This window comes from Cibotium barometz, chromosome 30 (genome assembly GCF_041138505.1).
Source record: "Cibotium barometz isolate CiBa-2024 chromosome 30, ASM4113850v1, whole genome shotgun sequence".
Taxonomy (NCBI): domain Eukaryota; kingdom Viridiplantae; phylum Streptophyta; class Polypodiopsida; order Cyatheales; family Cibotiaceae; genus Cibotium; species Cibotium barometz.
The window spans coordinates 43010081-43032998 of NC_141075.1; the positions used below are offsets into that span (position 1 = coordinate 43010081).

Consider the following 22918-nt stretch of genomic DNA (forward strand, 5'->3'; position numbering starts at 1 on the left):
AAAAAGGAGGAAGATCCTAGGCTCTGATACCAATGATGAATACCTCTGGTTGGGGTTGAGCACAATCTTGGCACACACTTAAACTATTAGTACAATAAACAGTAAGGAAATGGCAAACACAATACAAGATAGCAATGCTGAGAATTAAATGACATAGTCAATAGGGCGAGAAAGGGTAGACCTCCCCCTTGTTATATATGTATTAACAAGGAATTTCTGAGATACAAGCTTCAGGGGCAATGAATGCGAGTGTTTCAATGACATATGCAATGGAAACAGATACCAAACATGATTGTGTGTCGATCCGATTGTGGAATTCCAAAGCTTTAGGCAAGCTGCCAAGCTCCAAGCAAACCCTCACTCCCCAACCATCTAGGTGTCATGTCCACACTATGGAGCTACACTATGATCCATAGGTTTAACTCTGGCTCAAATGTCCAAAGTGTGAAGAATGTCCAAATGATGACACCAGCTCTGCCCGCTGCTCTAGTAAAGGGGCTTCCTCCGGATGCTCGGTAGGAGAGGGGCTATTTGCTGCTTTCTGAAATGTCAAGGTCCACCTGACGTTCACTGATGTGCATGGTGGAATTCAGCAAATAGTATTTGACTGTTGCCAAGCTGGGCTATGTGAGCTGCCAACCCAGAAAGCCACATGACTAGTTGCCGCAGCTAAACGTTGGAGGTTACCCTTCGAGCCTGCCAGATACTCTGACTCTAGTAGTTCCTCTAGAGGGCAGATAGGGAGATGGAGCCCCTGCAATTCAATGCAGCGGGCCTGAAGGTAGGAGCTCATCACCTCTGCTACAAAGAGGAAGAGGAAAGGTGCCAGTGGGCATCCCTAGCGAACGGAGCAGGATTTGGCAAGACGATCCCCTGGCGCCCCCTGAGGAAGGACTTGGATGTAAGCACCGGAATAGGGAGCAGAAACTTGTCATACCCAAGAAGCAAAGAAGCCAAGATGGAGCATGGTTCCCTCCAAGAAGGCCCAATCCACTGTGTCGTAGGCCTTCTCAAAGTCCAGAAGAAGCATAGCAAGATCCTTGCCTTTGGGGCCTGGGTGTTGTTGCCCGTTGTCTTTCACCTCCCAGAAAGTCAAGATGTTATCCAAGATGCTCATGGATCAAGTTGGCAAGATAGGGCTGCAGGCAAAGATTGATGACCTTGGCGTGGATCTTATAGGAGGGTGATCGGCCTCCACTAACAGATCTCCAAGTGATCACCAACCGCCTTTGGGATGAGGCAAACGAGACCCTTTGCTAGGCGCTGGGGAGGGTAGGCGGTCCTCATGACCTCATTGATAGCGGCCCGAAAGCCACCTTTCATGAGATCCCAGTAACGCATGAAGAGGGGAACCGGCAAGCCATCCTCTCCTGGGCCCCTCCTGCTCGGTTTGATGTTGTATTACCTAGCTCTTTTTTCTATTAGCAGTTCCAAAGATTTCTGATTCGATGCGCCCAGTGCAAGCTTACAGGCTTTAAAGGAGTCTCGCCATCATGGACGTCGGTGGTGTTTTTTCCAAACAGTGGCTCACCTTTTATTGAATTTCCAGCAGTTGACATGACATTCTCTTTTGCAATGATGGCTCCTATTGAGTTTCCATGAGCTGATGTAGCATTCCCTCTTTCCATGATGGAATGGCTAACGGTCTGGCCATTCAGTTGGGGGGCGCCCAGCTATGGCCATTCTGTACTCCATCTTGAGGCCCTGCACAGACCCTTCAGAAGGAAAAAGTTCAGCCATTGTAAACCCTAAAGCAACTTGTTGGACTCCTAAACACTATAGCCAATCTAGTCTCATTCCCTCTGATGATGAGTGAGGCTATTGCATTGATCAGTTCTCCAGTTTAGTTTCTGTTCTCAGGTTCCTAGAATTACAGCATTGGTGGATGCTGGTTTAATTGCCTTTTGTTTTGATTTCACGGGAACTGGGATGCCTGATTTAACACATGACATTTCAAACTCGAGCTGAGGGATCCCTGTATGCCTATGAACTGCAGGAACTCGTGCTGCTTGCATTAATGCGGCATCCCTGGCGTTGGCAGATGCTGGGGTTCCGATGCGGGACATCGTAGCATCTTGTGCATCAGGATATCTGAATAACACTCCATTGCTGGGTAAATCTAGACAGTGTCCTGCTCATGGAAGTTGTTTTTCACTCAATACCTTAAGCATGAAGATGGTTCTGGATGTTTCCAGGACAAAAATTAATCATATTTTCTGCAAAATTACAGATTTAAACTACTTGGAGGATAGTGGTGGTGGTCCAGATGTCACTATTGCTTTACTTCCGAAGATAGACAAAGTTACTCTTTTGCAAGTAAGCTCTGATTCCCTCATTCTTTGTGCTCTCTGTTTCTCCCCAAGTTCTTCATCCCCATCCCTCTTGTCTCTCTTCTCTATTCAGAGAGGGATTTAGACCCTTATCCCGGATCATGGAGTACCCAGATCAGAGGTGCCTTGGAGCTTTCCTACTGGAGCTCAGCTGAGACACAGAGTCTCTACTCAGAGATCCTCTCCCCCAACAGCCCCCTTCTCAGCTTACCCTCACCAGTTTTTTCCAGCTTAGAGGGGTGGATAGGGAGGCTATCAAAGTGGATATAGGAGCCTCTACCACAGTGCCCCTTTCGCACAGTAGGCCCACGAAAGTCACATCATATCGGTCACGAACACTCCAGAGAACTAGACGCTCTCGTCCTGTTAGACCTCAACCACCCCCAGAAGGATATCCTGGCCTGCCATCGAGCAGCCTCATCCTCACAGAAGACTATCGACATCTCTAGCCTTCTTGTATCACCCATGATGGACATCCTGGATGGGTCCTTGCCCGGCATACAGGGTTGATTGACTGTTTTTTTCAGTTACCTGGCATGGTAGGATCTAGATTTGTCATCTTGTATAATCTCAGAGTCTCAGATCTTAGCTTTCAATTTTCAGTTTTAGTTTACTCCTGACATAGTGGTTGCCATTCACGCTCACGTCACCTCAGGAGGATCAGAGCCATCATTTCCCATCACCATAGAACTTTCTCCCGCCGGCTCAGCGTGACTACATTGGGTACCACGTTGTAGCGCCCTATGCAAGATATTCTTGGCTGATGCGAGAGCTTGAGGTTCTTTTTGTTTTCTTTAAATGGATATTTTCGTTTAGTTTTACTCTCAGTACAATGATGATGTATTCCATGGACATGATGTAACATTTTGATCTCATAGGTCATTTTGGCCTTTTGAAGACGTTAATACAACTTTCGTTCTTTCTCTCTTTCTCTCTCACAAAAAAAAGATTTTCTTTCCATCTTTCTTGCAAAACTCCAAAAAAAGGAGAACATAAAAAAAGAGACTAATCTTTCATATTCTCTCTCTCTCTCTCTCTCTCTCTCACACACACACACACACACACACACACACACTCACACACACACACACAGTCCCTATTCTCTTATATGCCGATGAGGCACTACATATATTTTGTGACCAACAAGTCCTCAGAGTGCACCTTGGCAAGACCGAGGTGATGCATGATCTTGAACACCTCACATGCAGTGGCATCCACACATCACTTCACATATGTAGGAGATGCCATGGATATAGTGACATTTTATGCTTTTGGCCCGCTTTTTACCATGCGCCCAGCAGTCCAAGCTAAAATATGCAGCTTTATCCTTTCTTGAAAGAGAATGCTTTGAGAGAGACTTTCAGGAGCCTAGTACAAAGGCATGGTTATGCGATGCCATACTGTCCCCACAGTGATGTATGGGGCCTCTTTTTGGGGCATGATCCAGAGCAAACCATCAATGCCTCGTTTCATCATCTTGCAAAGTCCCGAGCAGCACCATTGATCATGGATGTACTTTTTCAGACATTGACATACATACATCACCTGCACAACTTGGACATACATAGGCTCCTGAGGATAGCGCTAGAGTCATATCGACAACTGGTAGAATAGGGACATAATAGAGCATGGTATGCAAGTTACTCTATGATTCTTCATCCCGGGGCTTCAATTGATCACATGCTGCCTTCTACTTAGCCTGGATGCGCCATCCCTTCACCTTACCCATTAGGATGTTAACTAGATTATCCGCTCTAACCTCCTTGGCTTGCATACTCATACTATATAGTTACTCCCCAAAGATGTAGTTTTACTGAGATCATTTCTTGTAGGTCACACCAAGTGGATTTGTCTAGAGGCCTGGACCAACACATGTCACATCCTATATGCGGAAGACAATTGGGAAGATTGGACTCTTGTCTCATCGCCTTAGAGTGGAGATGGGGCGAGCAGAAGGCATTGCCAGGGATAATTGGAGCTGCTGGATCAATTTTATGGAGGTAGAGAAAGAGGAGCACTACATTTGTAGATGCCCATCATATTATGAGATCAAAGGGAAATTCCACTCTCTTTTTCGAGATCGATTTGGCCCACTTGATTTTCTAGATTTTCTAAATCAATGTTGACTAGTGCTCTACTTGATGGAGATCCACATACACAGAGTCTCTCTTTTGCAAGAGAGCCAAGCCATGTATGTACTATGTGTTAGAATTGTGCATCTCAGTGGTATGGGACTATGCCTATTTATTGGCCATTTATCTATTTTTTCCTTGATTTAGTTGGTCGTGGAGCAGTCGGCCAGCTCTAGGAGCAGTCAGCAAGTTCCTCATATCACTATATGAGGGCCTCCCCATTATTCACTTTATCATCCAATCCCTTGCATAAGTTCTTCACAGTCTTGCTGTGGCTAATTGCCATTGTAAAGCCTATTGCTAATATAAAAGGTGATCTTGTCCACAAGCTCTCTCTTGTTTAGTTTATGCTTCCGCCTGTGCATTCTTTAACATGGTATCACTCGCTTAGGTTCATGCTGCTCCATATTTCTGCAATCTGCTCGTCGTTTTTTCAACATTTGTGCGTTGCGTTTTCTTCCATAGCTTCTCCCGGCTGCTGATTAGTGATAAGAGATGCTGCGTTTTCTGATCTAGCCAGCCATCTTGCTGCTGTTGGCCAGCCCTACAGTCTGCATTTTGTTCTTTAGAAGTAGGTTGAGGAGTTGTGGCTGCGTTTTCTGCTCAGGCATCAGTTGTTGGTGAGTTCTCTTGCATATGGTGTTGCCAGACAAGTGGCACTATTTTTTCTTCTTCCTCCACGAGTCCCTGCCCTTCCGGTAGGAGGTTCCCGGTGGTTCTTGGATTGTTTTGCTGCTGTCCAGCCTCTGTTTCTCTTAGGTTTGAGAGGGGGCTGATTTGTTGTGGAGCCTTGCTTCGTTGGAAAGCACTTGAGAGGAGTTTTGGAGAGCTGAAATTTCTGTTCTTTGTTGTTGTGGATATGGCTCCCCCTGTACGAACAAGGATGACAAGTTGTATGCCCATTGGAAGCTGCAAATGCGGATCTGGTTCATCCACAAGGGTTTGTGGGATATTGTTCAGGGTAGTGAGAAGAAGCCTGAACGTGAGGTGGACTTGGGATCAAGAGGATGAATTCCTTGCAGAATTACAAGATTGGGAGAATTAGGATTTGAAGGCACATTCAGTGCTTGTACGGACCATCACAGAGGAGGTCTCACCGGTCGTGCTAACTCTCACAAGTGCTCATCAGGTATGGTCTAAATTGGAGGATCTCTTTGCTTGAGATTCGTCGATGAGGACAGTTACCTTGCAAGGGCAACTCTATGGTTTGTTATTCCCTGCAGGCAATTCCATGCAATCGTTCCTCATGAAGGCCAAGGTTATCCATGACCAGTACTGGGAATGGGTGCTGCTTTGTCCTATGCTGAGCTGGCTGCACTATATCCTCACCAAGCTTCCCTCGGACTATGATGCGATTTCTCGATCTTTGAGTTGCTAGGTCACATCCACTCAGTTGGATTTTGATGATCTTCTCCCTACTCTTGGAGGAAGAGTCCATCCTCGTTTCTCAGGGTAAGTTGATGATGTCTCTCAACAGTTCTGACTAGGCACTTTCCATAGTTCAGAAGAAAGGTCGGAGTCGCCGCTTCTCTTTCTGGAAGAGAGGACATGTGTCCAAGGATTCTTTGTCCAAGAAGAATGACAAGACCAAGGGCAAGTCTTCATCTCAGAGAAAGGGCAAAGACACGACACACGATAGTGATACAGATTCTTCTAGTACCGCTTCTAGGGCTCTCAGGGTGCTTCTGGCTCAGGAGGACCCAGATGGTGTACTTCTGTAGACACGACACACAATAGTGATACAGATTCTTCTAGTACCACTTCTAGGGCTCTCAGGGTGCTTCTGGCTCAGGAGGACCCAGATGGTGTACTTCTGTAGTATACATGCAGTTTCCCCCATGTGCTTCCCTCCAAGCCAGAGGAGGCTTGTGGGCGGGAGAGGGGGCTGATTACAGCTCCACTTATTGGTGCATGGAAATTGTGATTCGAAGTTCCGAGCATTAGACATCTGGCATGTCATGGTTATCTTTGGTATATCAGAGATTATGAACTGGATCTGTTCCGAATTCATTGTTCGAGGCTTTTGGGACGTGATGTGTTTTCCGTCCACTGTTGGGGATTGTGGGCGCGGTGTGTCCAACGACTCATCTATTCTTGGAGTTCACTACACATTTGTGTGGGAATTCGTAGCCAAGCAAAGTTCCTTGCTGCGCGTGGTGGCCTTTTGTTTCGAGGAAACAGGTTGGCGGTTGCTCTCTCCGAGGTGATTCCGGTATCTGTAGTATTGGAGGGTCCATGGTTGCATCTTCATCAGCTTATCTTCTTCAGACTCTTGCACACTATGAGCTGCAGAGGGGGTGTTAGAATTGTGCATCTCAGTGTTATGGGACTTTGCCTATTTATTGGCCATTTATCTATTTTTTCCTCATTTAGTTGGATGTGGAGCAGTCGGCTAGCTCTAGGAGCAGTCGACTAGTTCCTGATATTACTATATAAGGGCCTCCCCATTAGTCACTTTATCATCCAATCCCTTGCACAAGTTCTTCACAGTCTTGCTAGCTAATTGCCATTGTAAAGCCTATTGCTAATATAAAAGGTGATCTTGTCCACAAGCTCTCTCTACTCTCTCTCTTGTTTAGTTTATGCTTCCGCCTGTGCATTCTCCAACACTATGCGCTTGTACATACTCGGGTCCTCGAAAAGATCACCAACATCTGTTGACAACTTCGTGTTTTGCTCCTATTGTATTGAGATTGGTTTACAATTTGTCATCCCATACTTAAACACCATGTCCAAAGCATACTGCCTTTGCAATAGACAAATCCCATCTCGTGATCTAATCGCTTCTATTCCTAGGAAGTATCACATCTCACCCAAATCTTTCACATCGAACTTCTTCTTAAGAAGCATCTTCACCTCATGTATATTATCCTCCTTGATACCTATGACAATTAGGTCATCAACATATATGACCACTACCACAATCCCCGTGTTAGTCTTTCTCACGTAGAGTGAGAATCCACTGTTATCCTCATTGTTCCCACATGAGTTCATGATGTATTTTCTCGTATGTATATCTTGTTTTCTTTTTAGTTTTCCATGATTCAATATTCTTATGAATTCATTGTACTACTTTTGTTTCGCATAGACCCATTGGGTCTTGAAGATGTTAATGTTACTTTCTTTTTTCTTATCTTCAACCTGGAAGTGTAAAATTGGCATTTGACAAGCTTGTATTCAAATTGCCCAGATGGATGCAAAATTGCCCATGGAAATGTTTGAAAGGGTTTTCGAGCTGGGGGCCAAAGGGTGCACAGCAGTCGCCAACTACATGCGAGAAGTAAGTTTTAATTTGGTTAATCTTCTTGGAGTTTATTATGGTCATCAAATATATCTCATGCACTCTTCATTGTAGAGATAAATGTTTTCTCATGTGTACACAAACTTCTTAAGCTTTTGTGGTAAATCCAACCCATGTTTATTGATACAAAATAGGCAGTGATTAATGAACCGAAGAGCACACATGTTATCTTCTAAACTATCCACATTGGTCCTTGGATCTAGCAAATGCAAATGCAATTTTCTACTACATCTTTATAGGCCGAGTCTACAATGCGAATGGTGGCACCAACTATGACCCCGGACCTACGCGGTCATGGCGTTGCCGCCTCGCATATATACATGCCTACAAAGATACATGGCCATGCCCTTCTCCACACAGTTCATTAGGCATCATTGTGAGTTTACTTCCTAGCTTCTACTAGCATACATCCTTCGTCTTAGTAGTTCAAGATCAGCCATCGAAGTTGCCTTCACAGGAGTAAACAAGTGTGGGGCTTTGCCATCTATTATATCACTTATACAGTTCTTCTCTATCTCTGATATTGTGCAATTTGAGTTTTAAAGTTTTGTGCTGTGAAAGATTCTACTTTTTGTGAGTGTTTTCTTGTATACACTGCATGTTGTATCCTCTGACATGGTATCAAATCGCTCGCTATAAAACTTCTTTGCTAATTACCCTCTAGCAGTCCCTTAGAGAAATGACATCTTTCGTAATACCCCGCCCACCACCATTCGGTGCATAGTTGTCATGGTACGAAAATATGATACCATACGATACGATACTGTATGGGAATTTTTGGTACGATATGAAATTTTTGGATACCGTACGATAAAATACGGTTTTTTTTTAACACTTACAAACTATATAAAATACGGTTTTTTTTTAACACTTACAAACTATATAAAATACGGTTTTTTTTTTAACACTTACAAACTATGGAGCTTCAAGCTTGAATATGAGGGAAGGTTGGGGGAGGGAGGAGTCTACAGTGCTTGAGGAACTAGAACATGGAGATGTGTCTCTCCGAGTTGGATCTCCCAATTGTCTCCAAAACAGAACCTGCATGGGTAATGCAATACCAAAGGTCTCCCAGTGTAGTGTTTATGACTAAGAGACTGTCCTTGCACAAATACGAGCAGTGCATCTAGGGTGATAGGTTTAGGGACTCCTCTCTAGATCAAAATGGCCATGTCCAAATCTTCTCCCTCGTACATAACTTGAGGATCTGACTGTCTAGCCTACCTATACCAGGGATCTCCAAGTGATGTAGCAAGATTCTCTCATCCTACCAATCAAGTGTACACTACCAGTCTACCTTGCTAGATTTTAGCATTTGGAAATTTATTTTCAAGACTGGGAAAAAAAAAACTCGTACTGTACCGTACTGTATGAACTGTACGGTACGAATGGGTGTGTACCGGTACGAGAAACAACTATGATTCGGTGTTGATGGAAAGCTTAACGACAACAATTATCCTCTCTGGAAATTCAAGCTTAATGCTATTCTTTTGTCCTATGAGCTTTGGGACACCATCATGGTGTTGATGTTCACCCGGTGTGAGGTTTTTTGAGCCCTATGAAGTCTTGACATAGACAAGCTGAGAGGAGGAAAAGGCAGGTTGTAGAAAGATGAGATGTACATATACTAGTCTAAAACAAAGTGTAGTCGACATAGTATGAAAGCAGTATAACCAAGATAAATGTATAAATAGAAACACCATGTACTTACTAAGAAGGGTAGTGTGCATGAAGGTACGCATGGAGAGATCTAGATGATGAAAAAGGAAAGCAGGCAACGGGTGGCAGTTTCATTTTAAAAAGGAAAAGTAGTGTCTTTTTGTATTTTGGATAAAAGGGTTTTTTGCAGAGGGGCGCGTAGAATGCCAGCAGGGAGGAAGAAAGGACAAGAACAAAGATACACCCATTGAGGAGGGTAAGCAGTGTGAGTGAGGGCTGGACCAGAGTAGAGAGAGTCGGTTTGAGTCAGAGGATCTGTTGAGGGTTGCAGAGGCAAGCCCAGGATCTCTGACTGGACCTTTGTTAGAACATGGTGCTACCCTGGACTTTACTCAACTGCAATTTGTGTTTGAAGAAGAACACTTGTAGAGGTGGCTGCAGAATTCAACAAGGAGGTTTGAAGCTGTGGAGGTTCTCTTAGTTTTTATGTTTTTTTCTCTTGTTTGAGCCCAGGGTCTCAAGGTTGTTAAGACTGTTTTTGATTTTGCATATATGTAGAAAACAAAGTGTTTGGGTCTGAACATGTTATGAGTGAACGGTTGAATTTTTGTGCTATGGTGTTTTGGTTGTGTTTCTTTAATTGAGATTGTTGAGAAGACAATTGTGAGGGAAGTCTGTGTTAGTGTTCAGTCAGGGCTAAGTCAAATAGGGTTAGCCGTGAGTCAGCAATCATCAGTTGATGTCACCTGAGTGTCAGGATCAGATAGCTGAGGGTATAAAAGGGTAAAATTAGTCTTTTTGAGTTGAGAGGGAGTCAATTCGAGTCAGATCTGACAGTTAGAGTTAGTCAGACAGTTTTGTGGTCTGGAGGATATCTAATAGAGTCAACTAGAGGCCAACTGAGCTGAGATAAGGGATTGTAGTGATGAATTATTGTGGAATCTAGGATGTTTGGTGGTTTGAAAGTGTCAGAGGACACATGAGTGGAAAGGTTTGAGTCAGTTGAGTTAGCTCAGTCAGAATTGGATCAAACAGGAGTTAGCTGACAGTCAGAAGAAAGGCATTGACATGTTCAGTACGGTTCTTGAGCAAGAGAATTGAGGATTGCTGGATCTGGAGGAGGATCTAGGATTCTAGAGGACAAGAAGCTGCTTGAAAGTCAAATAAAGTCACCGGAAATCAATCAAGGGTCACCAGTCAGTTAGTCAAGATTTAGATTAGGTCAGCAGATGATCAGAGGAGGTCAGCTGAGGTGGCAGATGATTAGAGGAGGTCAGATGAGGTGTTATGATTGAAGATCAGGGTTGTTGAGAGTTAGATTTGACCAAGGATGACATTTTGGTGGGAGTCAGATCCAACTGAATCAGTAGAGAGTCAGAGGTTAGTTGCAGGGCTGCTGGGTTCCTTGGACTGGGTGTTTTCAGTGATTTAGATGCTGTAGAGGCAGATTCTGTTTGCTCTTCCCATCGGCACCAACAAGGGATGCAGATGGCAACCCTATACCACTTGCTGCTGATCTTGTCCAAGCTTGGAGACGAAGGGATTCCGATGCTCTCTGTCCATCGTCACTAGCGTGGATGATAGTGTTCTCACTATGGTCCAACATGTTGCCACAGTTGCAGAAGTATGGGCCTTGTTGTAGAGCCAGAATGAGACCACAAATCCCTCAAGGATTCAGAATCTCGAAAATCAGCTTCAACAAGAGAAGCTGAATGAAAGTGAAATGGTGGAGGTTTTTCTCACTAGAATCAAAGATATCTGTGGCAAGATGGCTGCGATTGGCATGAGTGCTCTCTCCTTGGATCTCCCTCGTTTGCGGTCTAAGGGTATTGCCGCCAAAGTATGACAGTTTTTTGAATCTTGATGTGAGACATATTCCCCTCACATTTGAGCAGTTCAGCTCATTATTTTGGGACGAGGAGATGAGAAGATGAGGACACAAAGTCTCAATGGTGGCAACCAAGCTTTCTTTGTTAACACAAAGAAGAAGGGTAAGGATTCTTAACTTTTCAAATCTGAACAAAAAGGTTAAATGCTTTTACTAGAACAAGGAAGGGCACATAGCCAAGGAATGTAGGAAGGGCACATAGCCAAGGAATGTAGGAAAAAGCAAGTAGATACCCAGAATGGCACTCTAAAGACCAAGGAAGAATCTAGTCATGGTGCAGAGATAGAGGTGTTTGTTTCCATTGAAGAAGTGTGCAATGAGAAAAAAGATCTACTAGAGGCCGAACTCGACCTATGAGACAAATCAATGTACAACTGTCAATGTCCTCTGGATGTCCAGAAAAAAAGGAGAAAATGAACATGAAATAAACTATGAAAGTACTGAGCTAGTGGGGGGGTGTGATGGATGGAGCACTACTGCTAGAGTCTCAGTATGCGACCTATATGCGTAGGGTATACAAGAATGCAATGCAGATCTGTCTAGCTCCAACGAGTACCATAATGGGGGTGTAATATGTGATACATAGGCGATGGCGAGGCAAAAATCCCTTGGAGCATGATCTCCGGGTGTGAGTGTAAGTGAGCGAGCCGATCCTGGATATGGTGCTGATGTCAAGCTCGTATCTCTGTGATCTCCCTCTGATGTAGTCTGGTAGCCTGATGCTCTCGGTCTCCGTCTGGCTCGGAGGTCCGCAGCGTGCCAGTGTCAGGGTAGGCACTGGGATAGATCTCTGGAAGAAATTAGTGAGCTGGAGCTGTCGCCCACCGCTCCTTGTGGTATGAGTTCGTAGCAGTGTCTCTCTGTGGCGATGTGTCTCTAGCAAGAACTGGCCAAATTTGCGCTGGTTTGCGGACTCCATGATCTGGCGGAGTGAGGGATGTCCACTGAAGCTTGTGGTGTATCTCTCTCTAATGACACTATATGCTCTGCATCTGCATACATAATGCTCCTCACTCTCAACCTCCTCTTGGCATAGTCTGCATATCCTCTCTGCTCTGGGGATCCATGCTGCCCTACCTGCCTCAATCTCAAGTTGGTGCGATGACACTCTGAGTTGGCCAATCGCCACTCGGGCAATGTGAGGCATGTACACATCCATATATCTGGGTCGCTGAATGAATCCATCCGCTGAGATACGCATAAACTGATCTCTGTAGTATAGCATCTTCGGCGGTAGAGGCTGATTGGGTGTAATCCAAGTCTCCTGAGTGTATCGCTGCCATAAATCCTACCGAAGGACTCTGTTCCTCTCACTGTGAGAGAGCTAGATGTGTGGTGCATGTATATCATACTGGAAAGTTGGCAGGTGATCTATGTTGAGACCATGCTAAGTGAGCCACTGTATCATCTGTGAATACCATGATCTCCTATCTCCACTCTGAAACGAGACCCAAGCAGGGGTCACCCCTTCCTGGACTCACTTCTCCAGTTAGCACTTTAATATACACTCTTAAAAGACAATAGCACAAGACAAAATAGCAAAAAGTAATTAACAACTCTGAGCATAGATAGATGACACCACACTGAGGCCGGAACGGCCGGCCCCCCCCCAAGGAAATGATATTATTACAGGGAGAATTTGTTACAAGTACACGGGCCCAAGGCCAGATTTCCAATAAGCAATGCACAATGAAAACAAAGTATCAAACCCAAACATGTTTGTTGATGCCGAGTCTGCAGTCACCAAGGGCTGCCCCGTCCACAGCACCTTCCAGAGTCACACTTCGCGTGCAATCCACCCGTCCCTGGCACTACGGATCACGCCGTGCCAGTCCTAGCGATGGGGCACCCTCACGGAGTTGACTCGGTGAATGGAAGAGGAGTCCAGACATAGGAGAGCAGGAAAATTCCTCATTCTTCGCGATGAAAATCTTCTGGAGCCACCGTACAGCCAGTAGGAAGAGTGAAACAACCTGGGCCACTTGTAGGAAATGCGTATGTCCTAAATCCACGCGGATAACCCCACTGGTTTGACCTGCTATACCTGCTGTACCTGCTGTACGACCAGAATCAGCAAATAATGAAGGTACTGTACCTGGTGTACCTGGTGTACCTGCTGGTGTACCTGCTGTACCTGCTGTACGACCAGAATCAGCAATTAATGAACCTGCTGTACCTGCTGGTGTACCTGCTGGTGTACCTGCTGTACGACCAGAATCAGCAATTAATGAAGGTACTGTACCTGCTGTACCTGCTGGTGTACCTGCTGTACCTGCTGTACGACCAGAATCAGCAATTAATGAAGGTACTGTACCTGCTGTACCTGCTGTACCTGCTGTACGACCAGTTTCATGAGAATAATGAGTGCTCCAGCCTGTTTTCTCTAAATCCCAGCCAACAATTGTGTTTTCTTCCTCCAAAAATGCAAGGGAGAGGGCTGGAAGTGAGGCGCCTTCCTCCCATGCAAAAGATTGGGTGTGGTAGGTGGGGTAGGTGGCCAACCCCCACCCCACATGCTATAAAAGGGTGCCCAGGCCAAAAGAGGGTGCCCACACTTATAAAGTGTCCACCTACTTTTAATGAAGTATGAAACCTGTAAGTTATAAGGCTTATAACTTAAAACTCTTATTTAAATAAGGATTTCCCACCTGTTCACACGCCACAAAACCTGTCAGAAGACAAGGCATTCCACGGCTCACGGGAGGGCGTCCCCGACCCCTGAGCTAGACACACATGTCAGGCATGCAAACGAAACCAGTTCACGCGAAAACATTTCAAAGGCAGGCAAACATGAGTGCACAATGCAACATTGTTAAAGGATAATCTCCGTTCATGTACTTGCACAATACTTGACATTTCCGGGCACAAACAGGCCCACCGAAAAGTCAATTCCAGGTACACACACAGTGTACAATCCACCCGTCCCTGGCACTACGAATCACGCCGTGCCAGTCCTAGCGGTGGTAATCGAGAAACATACACCGTGTGCAATCCACCCGTCCCTGGCACTACGAATCACGCCGTGCCAGTCCTAGCGATGGAGCACCACTACGGAGTATGCTCATCCAGAGCCCAAAGCTCACACAAGAAGATAAGAGGACCATTAGATAGCTCAATGGTGACATCTCCCCGTCTTCTAAACAGTTGTCCGCAACTGAAAAGCTTCCAAATAGTCAAGGAGAAGCTGCGGATAATCTTTGAAGTAGTCCTCATCAACCCACTTAGCATCAATGGGGAGATAGTTCTTGAACTTCACCAAATAGCGTCTTACAAGCTTGCCTGCAGATAGCTTACGCTCTTTATGAAACACAATCTGCTCTGGTTGCAAAATCTCTTCCAACTCATCCACTTCTGGTGGATCCTCAATGATAGGAAGACTTGGTTCCGGACCCACATACTTTCGTAAGAGGCTAACATGGAAAGCATTATGTATCTTCCAATGGGATGGCAATGCTAAACGAAAAGCAACTTCATTGATCTGCTCAATGACCTTGAAAGGCCCATAATACCTGGATGAGAGCTTGGGAAACATCCTCTCCTTACCAGATCTCTTACGGAGTCTAGCTTTTTCGAATTTCAGCAATACCCAATCATTTACCTTGACATCCAAATGCTTTCTATGCTTGTCTGCAGCCTTCTTATGCTTCTCTTGAGAACGGGCTATGGCTGTCCGTACCTGTGCAAAGGCAACATCCAAGTCCCTGACAAAGTCATCAGCAGCAAAAATCTCATCCTTAGTACGTAGGATGGGAGGCAATACCACTTTGCCATAAACTATCTCAAAGGGAGCCTTCCCAGTAGAAGCATGCACCGTGTTATAGTATGCAAACTCCACAAGTGGCAAATACTTTTCCCACAAAGTCTTTTGATCAGCTACATAGCATTTGAGAAGGTCCAATACGGCTGAATTTGCTGCTTCACTTTGACCATCGGTTTGAGGATGAAAAGCGGATGAAAAATTCAGCTTTGTGCCCATATTGTCAAAAAGTGCTCTCCAGAAGAGACTGGTAGTTCGAGGATCACGGTCACCCACAATAGATTTAGGCATACCATGATGCTTGAATACCTACATAAATAATGCGGGTTGATCTTTGAGCTGTCCCCATGCCTTGCATACCATCCTATCCAAAGCATCATGGGCTGTCCCCCCTTGTACATCGGGCACCATATGCACATTAACCTTGGTTTCCTTTGCATCCTCTTTGCCTGCTTTCTTTGGGCATTGCCGAACCATGTGATCTTTACTACCACAAGAAAAGCACTTACCGTCACGTATATATTGCACCCTTTGTTCCGGAGTAAGTCCATAGTTAGGCCTTTTGTTGGGACGCTTCTTCTCTGAGGTACTTTCAGCTTTTGGAGCTCCCTTAACTTCATTGGAGTCCCTTTTAGGTGGCTGTCCACCCTTATGCAGATTTGGGACAGCCTTGTCCTTCCCCTTTTGAGCATGTCCATCTCTATAATTTTGCTTCAGCTTTTGCTCCAATTGTTCGGTGGCCAAAGCAGCTGAAATGAGCTGTTGTAGAGTGTGGTTTGGGTACAACTCCAAGCCCGATTGGTAAACCGGTTGGAGTCCCGATTCAAACTTTCTCTTGCGTTCCTCATCATTTACCTGCATAATAGGGGAAACTTCCAAGAGTGTTTTCCAAAACTTGGATACATAAGCATGAACTGACTCACCTTCATTCTGCTTAACCCAATCCCACTTCTTGCGGATGTTCTTCTTGGCATTAGGGGGTAAGAATTGGGCATAGAATCTAGTTTTGAATTCAGCCCAAGTGTCCACGGGAGTGCCTGAGAGCTTTTCTGCAAGCCACCAATGAGCGGCCGTGCCCTTCAAGAACATGCTGGCATGCCTCACCTTGGACTTTTCTGAAAAATCCTCATCACTAAAAGCAATGTCAAATTGGGAAACAAATGACATAACCTTGGAAGCATCAAACTCACCATGATATGTCTCGAACTTGACGGATTTGTCCCCGGCTTTGAATTCCTTTTGCTTATGAACATGATGCTCATAATCCCCATGCGTCCTCTTGATTCCACGTTCATGTGGATCAGCCCTGGCATCCATAGATGCTCCTGCATACTTAGGTGGCATACGTGGACGTGAACCATGTGCTGTACCTGCATACATGTGTGTAGCCCCACCACTTTCTCTTACAGCATAAGCATGATCCGGAAAGGATGTGGAGATGGGAGCATGAAGAAATGGATCTTCATGGGAGAGTTCAACAGGTAAAGTAGTAGTACGGGGATGTCGGTGCTCTCTAAGCCCATGAGAAACCTGCAATGATGAAGAATGAGGCTTGTAACGATCATCTCTAGAAGTAATGTTACCTTCATAGGCATGGCTATGCCTCCCATATAAGGTAGAATCACGTCGGGATGTAATGGAAGGCTCCTCTTTGTGGACAGCAGATTTCAGCTTTGGAGAGGGTATCCCAGGCATGTCCACCAATGGAGATCTCTTTATAACAAGCTCCCCATCCTGGCCCTGCAATACATCACCCTTATCCACTAAGAATGAAAGAGCTAGCTCACGAGGTTTCAGCCCTGATCCACGAGCCAAAGCTTCAAAGTCTTAAAAGACGGTTGCCTCCTTTTTCTTTGCATCTAGCACTTGTTGAATGTGTGGGTCCTCACGTAGGCTGGCCAATTCCATCTCCCTGGCATGGAGAAGCTCTCGCATACGCTGAATTTCTGCATTCATGGCACTTGGCTCTTGCTCTTGCTCCTGCATTTTCTCCTTGCCACGGGACGGCTGTCCCAACCATACATGATCACGGGCATAAGGCATCCGTCCACTTGCTTGTGTTCCACTGGAGTGCCCCTTTGAATTTGGCAATTCCTTGCTACTTGCTTGGCTAGCCATAATAAGAGTAAAGTCACTAATGGAGAGTGGTCAGGAAGCCTTTGGATCGTCTCCCAATGTAGAAAAAGGAAGATCCGTGCTCTGATACCACTGAAACGAGACCCAAGCAGGGGTCACCCCTTCCTGGACTCACTTCTCCAGTTAGCACTTTAATATACACTCTTAAAAGACAATAGCACAAGACAAAATAGCAAAAAGTAATTAACAACTCTAAGCATAGATAGATGACACCACACTGAGGCCGGAACGGCCGGCCCCCCCCCAAGGAAATGATATTATTACTAGGGAGAATTTGTTACAAGTACACGGGCCCAAGGCCAGATTTCCAATAAGCAATGCACAATGAAAACAAAGTATCAAACCCAAACATGTTTGTTGATGCCGAGTCTGCAGTCACCAAGGGCTGCCCCGTCCATAGCACCTTCCAGAGTCACACTTCGCGTGCAATCCACCTGTCCCTGGCACTACGGATCACGCCGTGCCAGTCCTAGCGATGGGGCACCCTCACGGAGTTGACTCGGTGAATGGAAGAGGAGTCCAGACATAGGAGAGCAGGAAAATTCCTCATTCTTCGCGATGAAAATCTTCTGGAGCCACCGTACAGCCAGTAGGAAGAGTGAAACAACCTGGGCCACTTGTAGGAAATGCGTATGTCCTAAATCCACGCGGATAACCCCACTGGTTTGACCTGCTATACATGCTGTACCTGCTGTACCTGCTGTACGACCAGAATCAGCAAATAATGAAGGTACTGTACCTGCTGTACCTGCTGTACTTGCTGGTGTACCTGCTGTACCTGCTATACGACCAGAATCAGCAATTAATGAACCTGCTGTACCTGCTGTACCTGCTGTACCTGCTGGTGTACCTGCTGTACGACCAGAATCAGCAATTAATGAAGGTACTGTACCTGCTGTACCTACTGTACCTGCTGGTGTACCTGCTGTACCTGCTGTACGACCAGAATCAGCAATTAATGAAGGTACTGTACCTGCTGTACCTGCTGTTGTACCTGCTGTACCTGCTGTACGACCAGTTTCATGAGAATAATGAGTGCTCCAGCCTGTTTTCTCTAAATCCCAGCCAACAATTGTGTTTTCTTCCTCCAAAAATGCAAGGGAGAGGGCTGGAAGTGAGGCGCCTTCCTCCCATGCAAAAGATTGGGTGTGGTAGGTGTGGTAGGTGGCCAACCCCCACCCCACATGCTATAAAAGGGTGCCCAGGCCAAAAGAGGGTGCCCACACTTATAAAGTGTCCACCTACTTTTAATGAAGTATGAAACCTGTAAGTTATAAGGCTTATAACTTAAAACTCTTATTTAAATAAGGATTTCCCACCTGTTCACACGCCACAAAACCTGTCAGAAGACAAGGCATTCCACGGCTCACGGGAGGGCGTCCCCGACCCCTGAGCTAGACACACGTCAGGCATGCAAACGAAACCAGTTCACGCGAAAACATTTCAAAGGCAGGCAAACATGAGTGCACAATGCAACATTGTTAAAGGATAATCTCCGTTCATGTACTTGCACAATACTTGACATTTCCGGGCACAAACAGGCCCACCGAAAAGTCAATTCCAGGTACACACACAGTGTACAATCCACCCGTCCCTGGCACTACGAATCACGCCGTGCCAGTCCTAGCGGTGGTAATCCAGAAACATACACCGTGTGCAATCCACCCGTCCCTGGCACTACGAATCACGCCGTGCCAGTCCTAGCGATGGAGCACCACTACGGAGTATGCTCATCCAGAGCCCAAAGCTCACACAAGAAGATAAGAGGACCATTAGATAGCTCAATGGTGACACACTCTCTGTGAGCTGCGTGGCGCCTCAAAAGCTCTATGTGAGAGTCGATCTGATGGCATATCTCTGATCCTCTGTATGAAGCAAATTGTTTGGAAGAGGGCCTCTACTAGCATAGGAGGTGTAGCAAACGACACTCGGACAATGTCATGTGGGACAGAGGGTTTGCTGCGGATCATCCGTGAGAGCATGAGAATCTGAGGCCTCTCTATCTGAGACCATGTGGAGGTGGCGAGCCCAGGTGCCCATACTGCTGCAGCATACATCAAAGCAGGGGTGACTAATGTGTCAAACAACCACCCCTTCGTGCAGGGCTCCTGGAAATGTGCCTGGTGACATTGTCTCTCTAGCATGGCCAGAGCTGCATACCCTCGTGTGAGTCTATCCCTGGCTGCCTGTGCCATAGTAAATCTTCCTCGCGGAGTCGCGAATGTAATCCCCAAGTACACATATGAGTCTACCACCTCTACCTGTCCTCCTGCTAGTGTCGAACCGGCCCTGAGGTGTGGAAAATCATGACCTTGGTTTTCCCAAGGTTCACTGTAAGTCCCCTCTGTGTGCGGAAGTCATCGAGTGCATGGAGATGATGCTGTAGTCCCATCTGCGACTATGAGACCAAAATAATATCATCTGCATATAGTATAATGTGGACTGTGGTACCTGAGATATCTACCCCGTCCCCACCACCGTGAACAATGAAGTCAGCCACCTCATCAATGTGTAGCCCACAGTGTAGGAGAGAGTGGGCATCCTTGCTTCACACCTATGGTGCTAGCAATAACATCAGATAGCCCCCCGGGGCATTGTATGCACCCGAGGACCTGCTCATATAAAGCATAGATGCCCTAGACCATCTCTGATGGGATCCCCAATGATTGGAGGCACTGGAAGAATCTCTCCCGTGGCACCGTGTCAAATTCTTTGTGGAAATCCACAAAGCAGGAGTTTAATCTCCTCTGGAGAAAGCTCGTCGGAATCTAGCCTGCCCTGGTGCTCGCAATCCCTCCTTCTCTGCATACAAGCTCAACTCTGCCTCGAGCACTGCGCCATAAAGTTTGGCCAATGTATGACCAATCATGATAGTCCTGTAGTTGCTGGGGTCTAGCATGTTTCCCGCTTTGTGGAGAGGCACGATGGTGTGCATAGTCCACTCAGCTGGTAGGCCCTCCACTAGTGCCCTATTAAAGAGGTGAGCAACAAAGGGTGCAAGTGTGTAAGCTGCATAAATAAGATGCTCACTCTGTATACGTGTGTGGTCAGCCGATCTCCCATGCTGTAACCGGCGGATAGCTCTCTCTACCATCGAGGCGGTAAAGAAAGTAGAGGTGGTGGTAGGGCGGGGCTCTTGTGGCTGTGGTATGGGCGGTTGCTGAGGGATATGGTAGAGGCTCTTTGCATATGTGTGCCATGTGTGTGGATCCTCAATCGGGGTACGAGGGCGAGGCTCTCTCATCCTGCTCCATGTAGTGGTTGTATCTCTGCTCATGAGAAAGTGGTACATATCCCAGTACTGTGCCTCCTCATATGCACGCCTCTTATGGTGTGTGAGGGTTTGTATCTGTCGGCTCGCTTGTCTCTGTGTAATGGTCCCTAGTGCTCTCTGAGAGATATAGGCATTTCAGTATGCAGACTCTTTCAGAGATGCAAAAAGGTAAGCTAGTTGAGCATGTCACCAATTTCTGAGAGTTTGGATGTATTTGAAGCTTGCATGATGGGTACGCAGCATCGAAAACCCTTCCCACAAGAGGCCAATTTTAGGGTCAAGGCTCCTTTTCAGCTCGTACATGCTGATCTCTATGGAAAGATGAGTACCATTGCAGTTTGAGGTTCTTCCTATTTTTTCACATTGATAGATGATATAGCAGGAAGATTTGGGTGTATTTTCTTAAGGAAAAGTCTTAGGCTTTTGGGAACTTTAATAAAACCGAGACAATCAAAATTGAAGTAGTTTAGAACAGATTGAGGAGGAGAATTTGTGTTTGATGAATTCTTGAGTTTCTGCAAGGAAAGAGGCATGAAGCGGTAGCGCACTATCACCTGACACTTTACAGAAAAATGGTTTTGCAGAGTGCAAGAATCATACTATTGTTGAGATGGCAAGGAGTATGCTTAATGGCAAGAATCTATCTAAATGCTTTTGGACCAAGGCAGTTAATACAGTATTGCACATTCTTAACAGGAGTAACGAAGGCCATCAAAGGGATGATTGCATTATAGGTCTACTCGGGTAAGAAACCTTTAGATGCATACTTGAAAGTTTTTGGGTGTAAATGTTAAGTACATATTCTAGATGCCCAAAGGACCAAATTGGATGCTAAAAACCAGAAATGCATCTTCTTGGGTTTCAACATGGAGTCAAAGGGATATTGGCTCTATGACCTTGAGGCAAAGAAGATCGTATAGTGAGACGTGATGTGGTATTCCACAAACAACCATGTTGGATGGAGGAGGAGCTTCCTTCTTCTTCATCATGCAACAAGGAAATCACCAAAGCAACACGACCTCCACATGCAGCACGGGCTTCCTAGCATTTTGATGGAGGGCAGCCTGTACCATTTTCTATGGACATGTAATATGTTGGTGAAGAACAAGAGCATAATGTGCCACCAAAAAGTAATCCATTCCCTAAGTGATACAAACAACTTTTGGATGGAGTAGAACCTTTGCTATCAAGGGGCCTCAAGATGTTTGCAGTTCGAGAAGGTCAGAGGAGCAAAACCTTGGGAGAATCTTGTGAATTTTTCTCTCATGACAGAGGTACTTAAAATTCAAGAGCCTACCATCTTTGTTGAAGCACAACCGAAGTGGATGGCAGCCATGCAAGTAGAATATGACTCCATCTTGAAAAACCACACTTGGGACCTTGTAGGTCATCCTCCAAGACGCAAGGTAATTGACACTAAGTGGGTTTACAAAGCAAAATACATATTTGATGGTACTTTGGAAAACTACAAGGCGCGTTTGGTCACCAAAGGTTTTGCATAAGTTGAAGGTTTTGACTTTTAGGAAACTTTTGCTCCTACAGCTAGGTTAACATGTTCTCGAAATGAATGTAAAATGTGCTTTCCTCAACGGGAACCTTGAGGAGGAGGTATGTGTGGAACAACAACTTAGGTTTGTGGTTCCTGATTCCAAAAGCAAAGTTTGCAGGTTACGAAAGATACTCCACGGACTGAAACATGTCCCACGAGCATGGTACCAGAGGATTGATGCTTGCTTTGTGAGTATTGGTCTCTTACGTAGCCCGTCAGATGCAAATTTGTATGTCTTTTGTCAGCAAGGGAAAGTATTTGTTCTCTATATAGATGACCTCAGCTTGATAGAGGATCACCAGAAAAAGATATCATTAACACAATAGATGCCTAGTGCAGAGTTTGAGATGACAAGTTTTGGGCTCGTGCATTATTGTTTGGGGATTGAGGTGTGGTAGAAGCCAGATAACATTTTCGTCTCTTAGTAGAAACATACAGGTGAGATACTCAAGGCATTTGGAATGACGAAATGCAAGGCAGTTGATATTCAAATGGAGATTGATCTAAAGCTGTCCATCGAAGACACCTTAGACCTTGCGGATGAGACCTTATACAGGAGGAAACTGGTTTGTAGTTATCTTCTTGTGTAATACTAGACCAGCCATGAGTTTTGCTGTTGGTGTTTTGAGTAGGTTCCCCAACAAGCCCTGAGAGAATCATTGGAAAACAAGTGTGCAGGTGTTGTGATACATCCAAGGTACTTAGGAGTCTAGCATCACCTATGCTACGGGTAAGACCCTCAATGGCTTTGGTGACTAAGATTGGGTGGGTTGGTTCGGGATGTCTTTCTTGGATCTGTAAGAAACAGCCCACTATTGCATTCTCGTCAAGACAGAAGCTAAGTATATAGCTGCATGCTTTGCATCATGTGAGGCATTGTGGCCGAGGAGGA

The 22918-nt window shown here is 45.5% G+C and overlaps 1 protein-coding gene across 4 annotated transcripts in view; it reads left to right on the forward strand.

Moving 5' to 3' along the window:
- Positions 1-444: 444 nt before the first annotated feature.
- Positions 445-22918, forward strand: part of LOC147621522 (exosome complex component RRP41 homolog) — a 54651-nt gene continuing 32177 nt past the window's right edge. For 2 of the 4 annotated variants that reach the window (XM_086824284.1, XM_086824282.1), the window contains exons 1-3: positions 449-2113; positions 2231-2316; positions 7653-7742. In XM_086824284.1, coding sequence (XP_086680410.1) covers positions 2056-2113; positions 2231-2316; positions 7653-7742 — 234 coding nt within the window. In that variant the 5' untranslated portion in view covers positions 449-2055. Of the gene's footprint in view, positions 2114-2230; positions 2317-7652; positions 7743-7897; positions 8278-22918 lie in introns of those variants that run through there. The other 2 variants (XM_086824283.1, XM_086824285.1) reach the window with 2 other exon arrangements.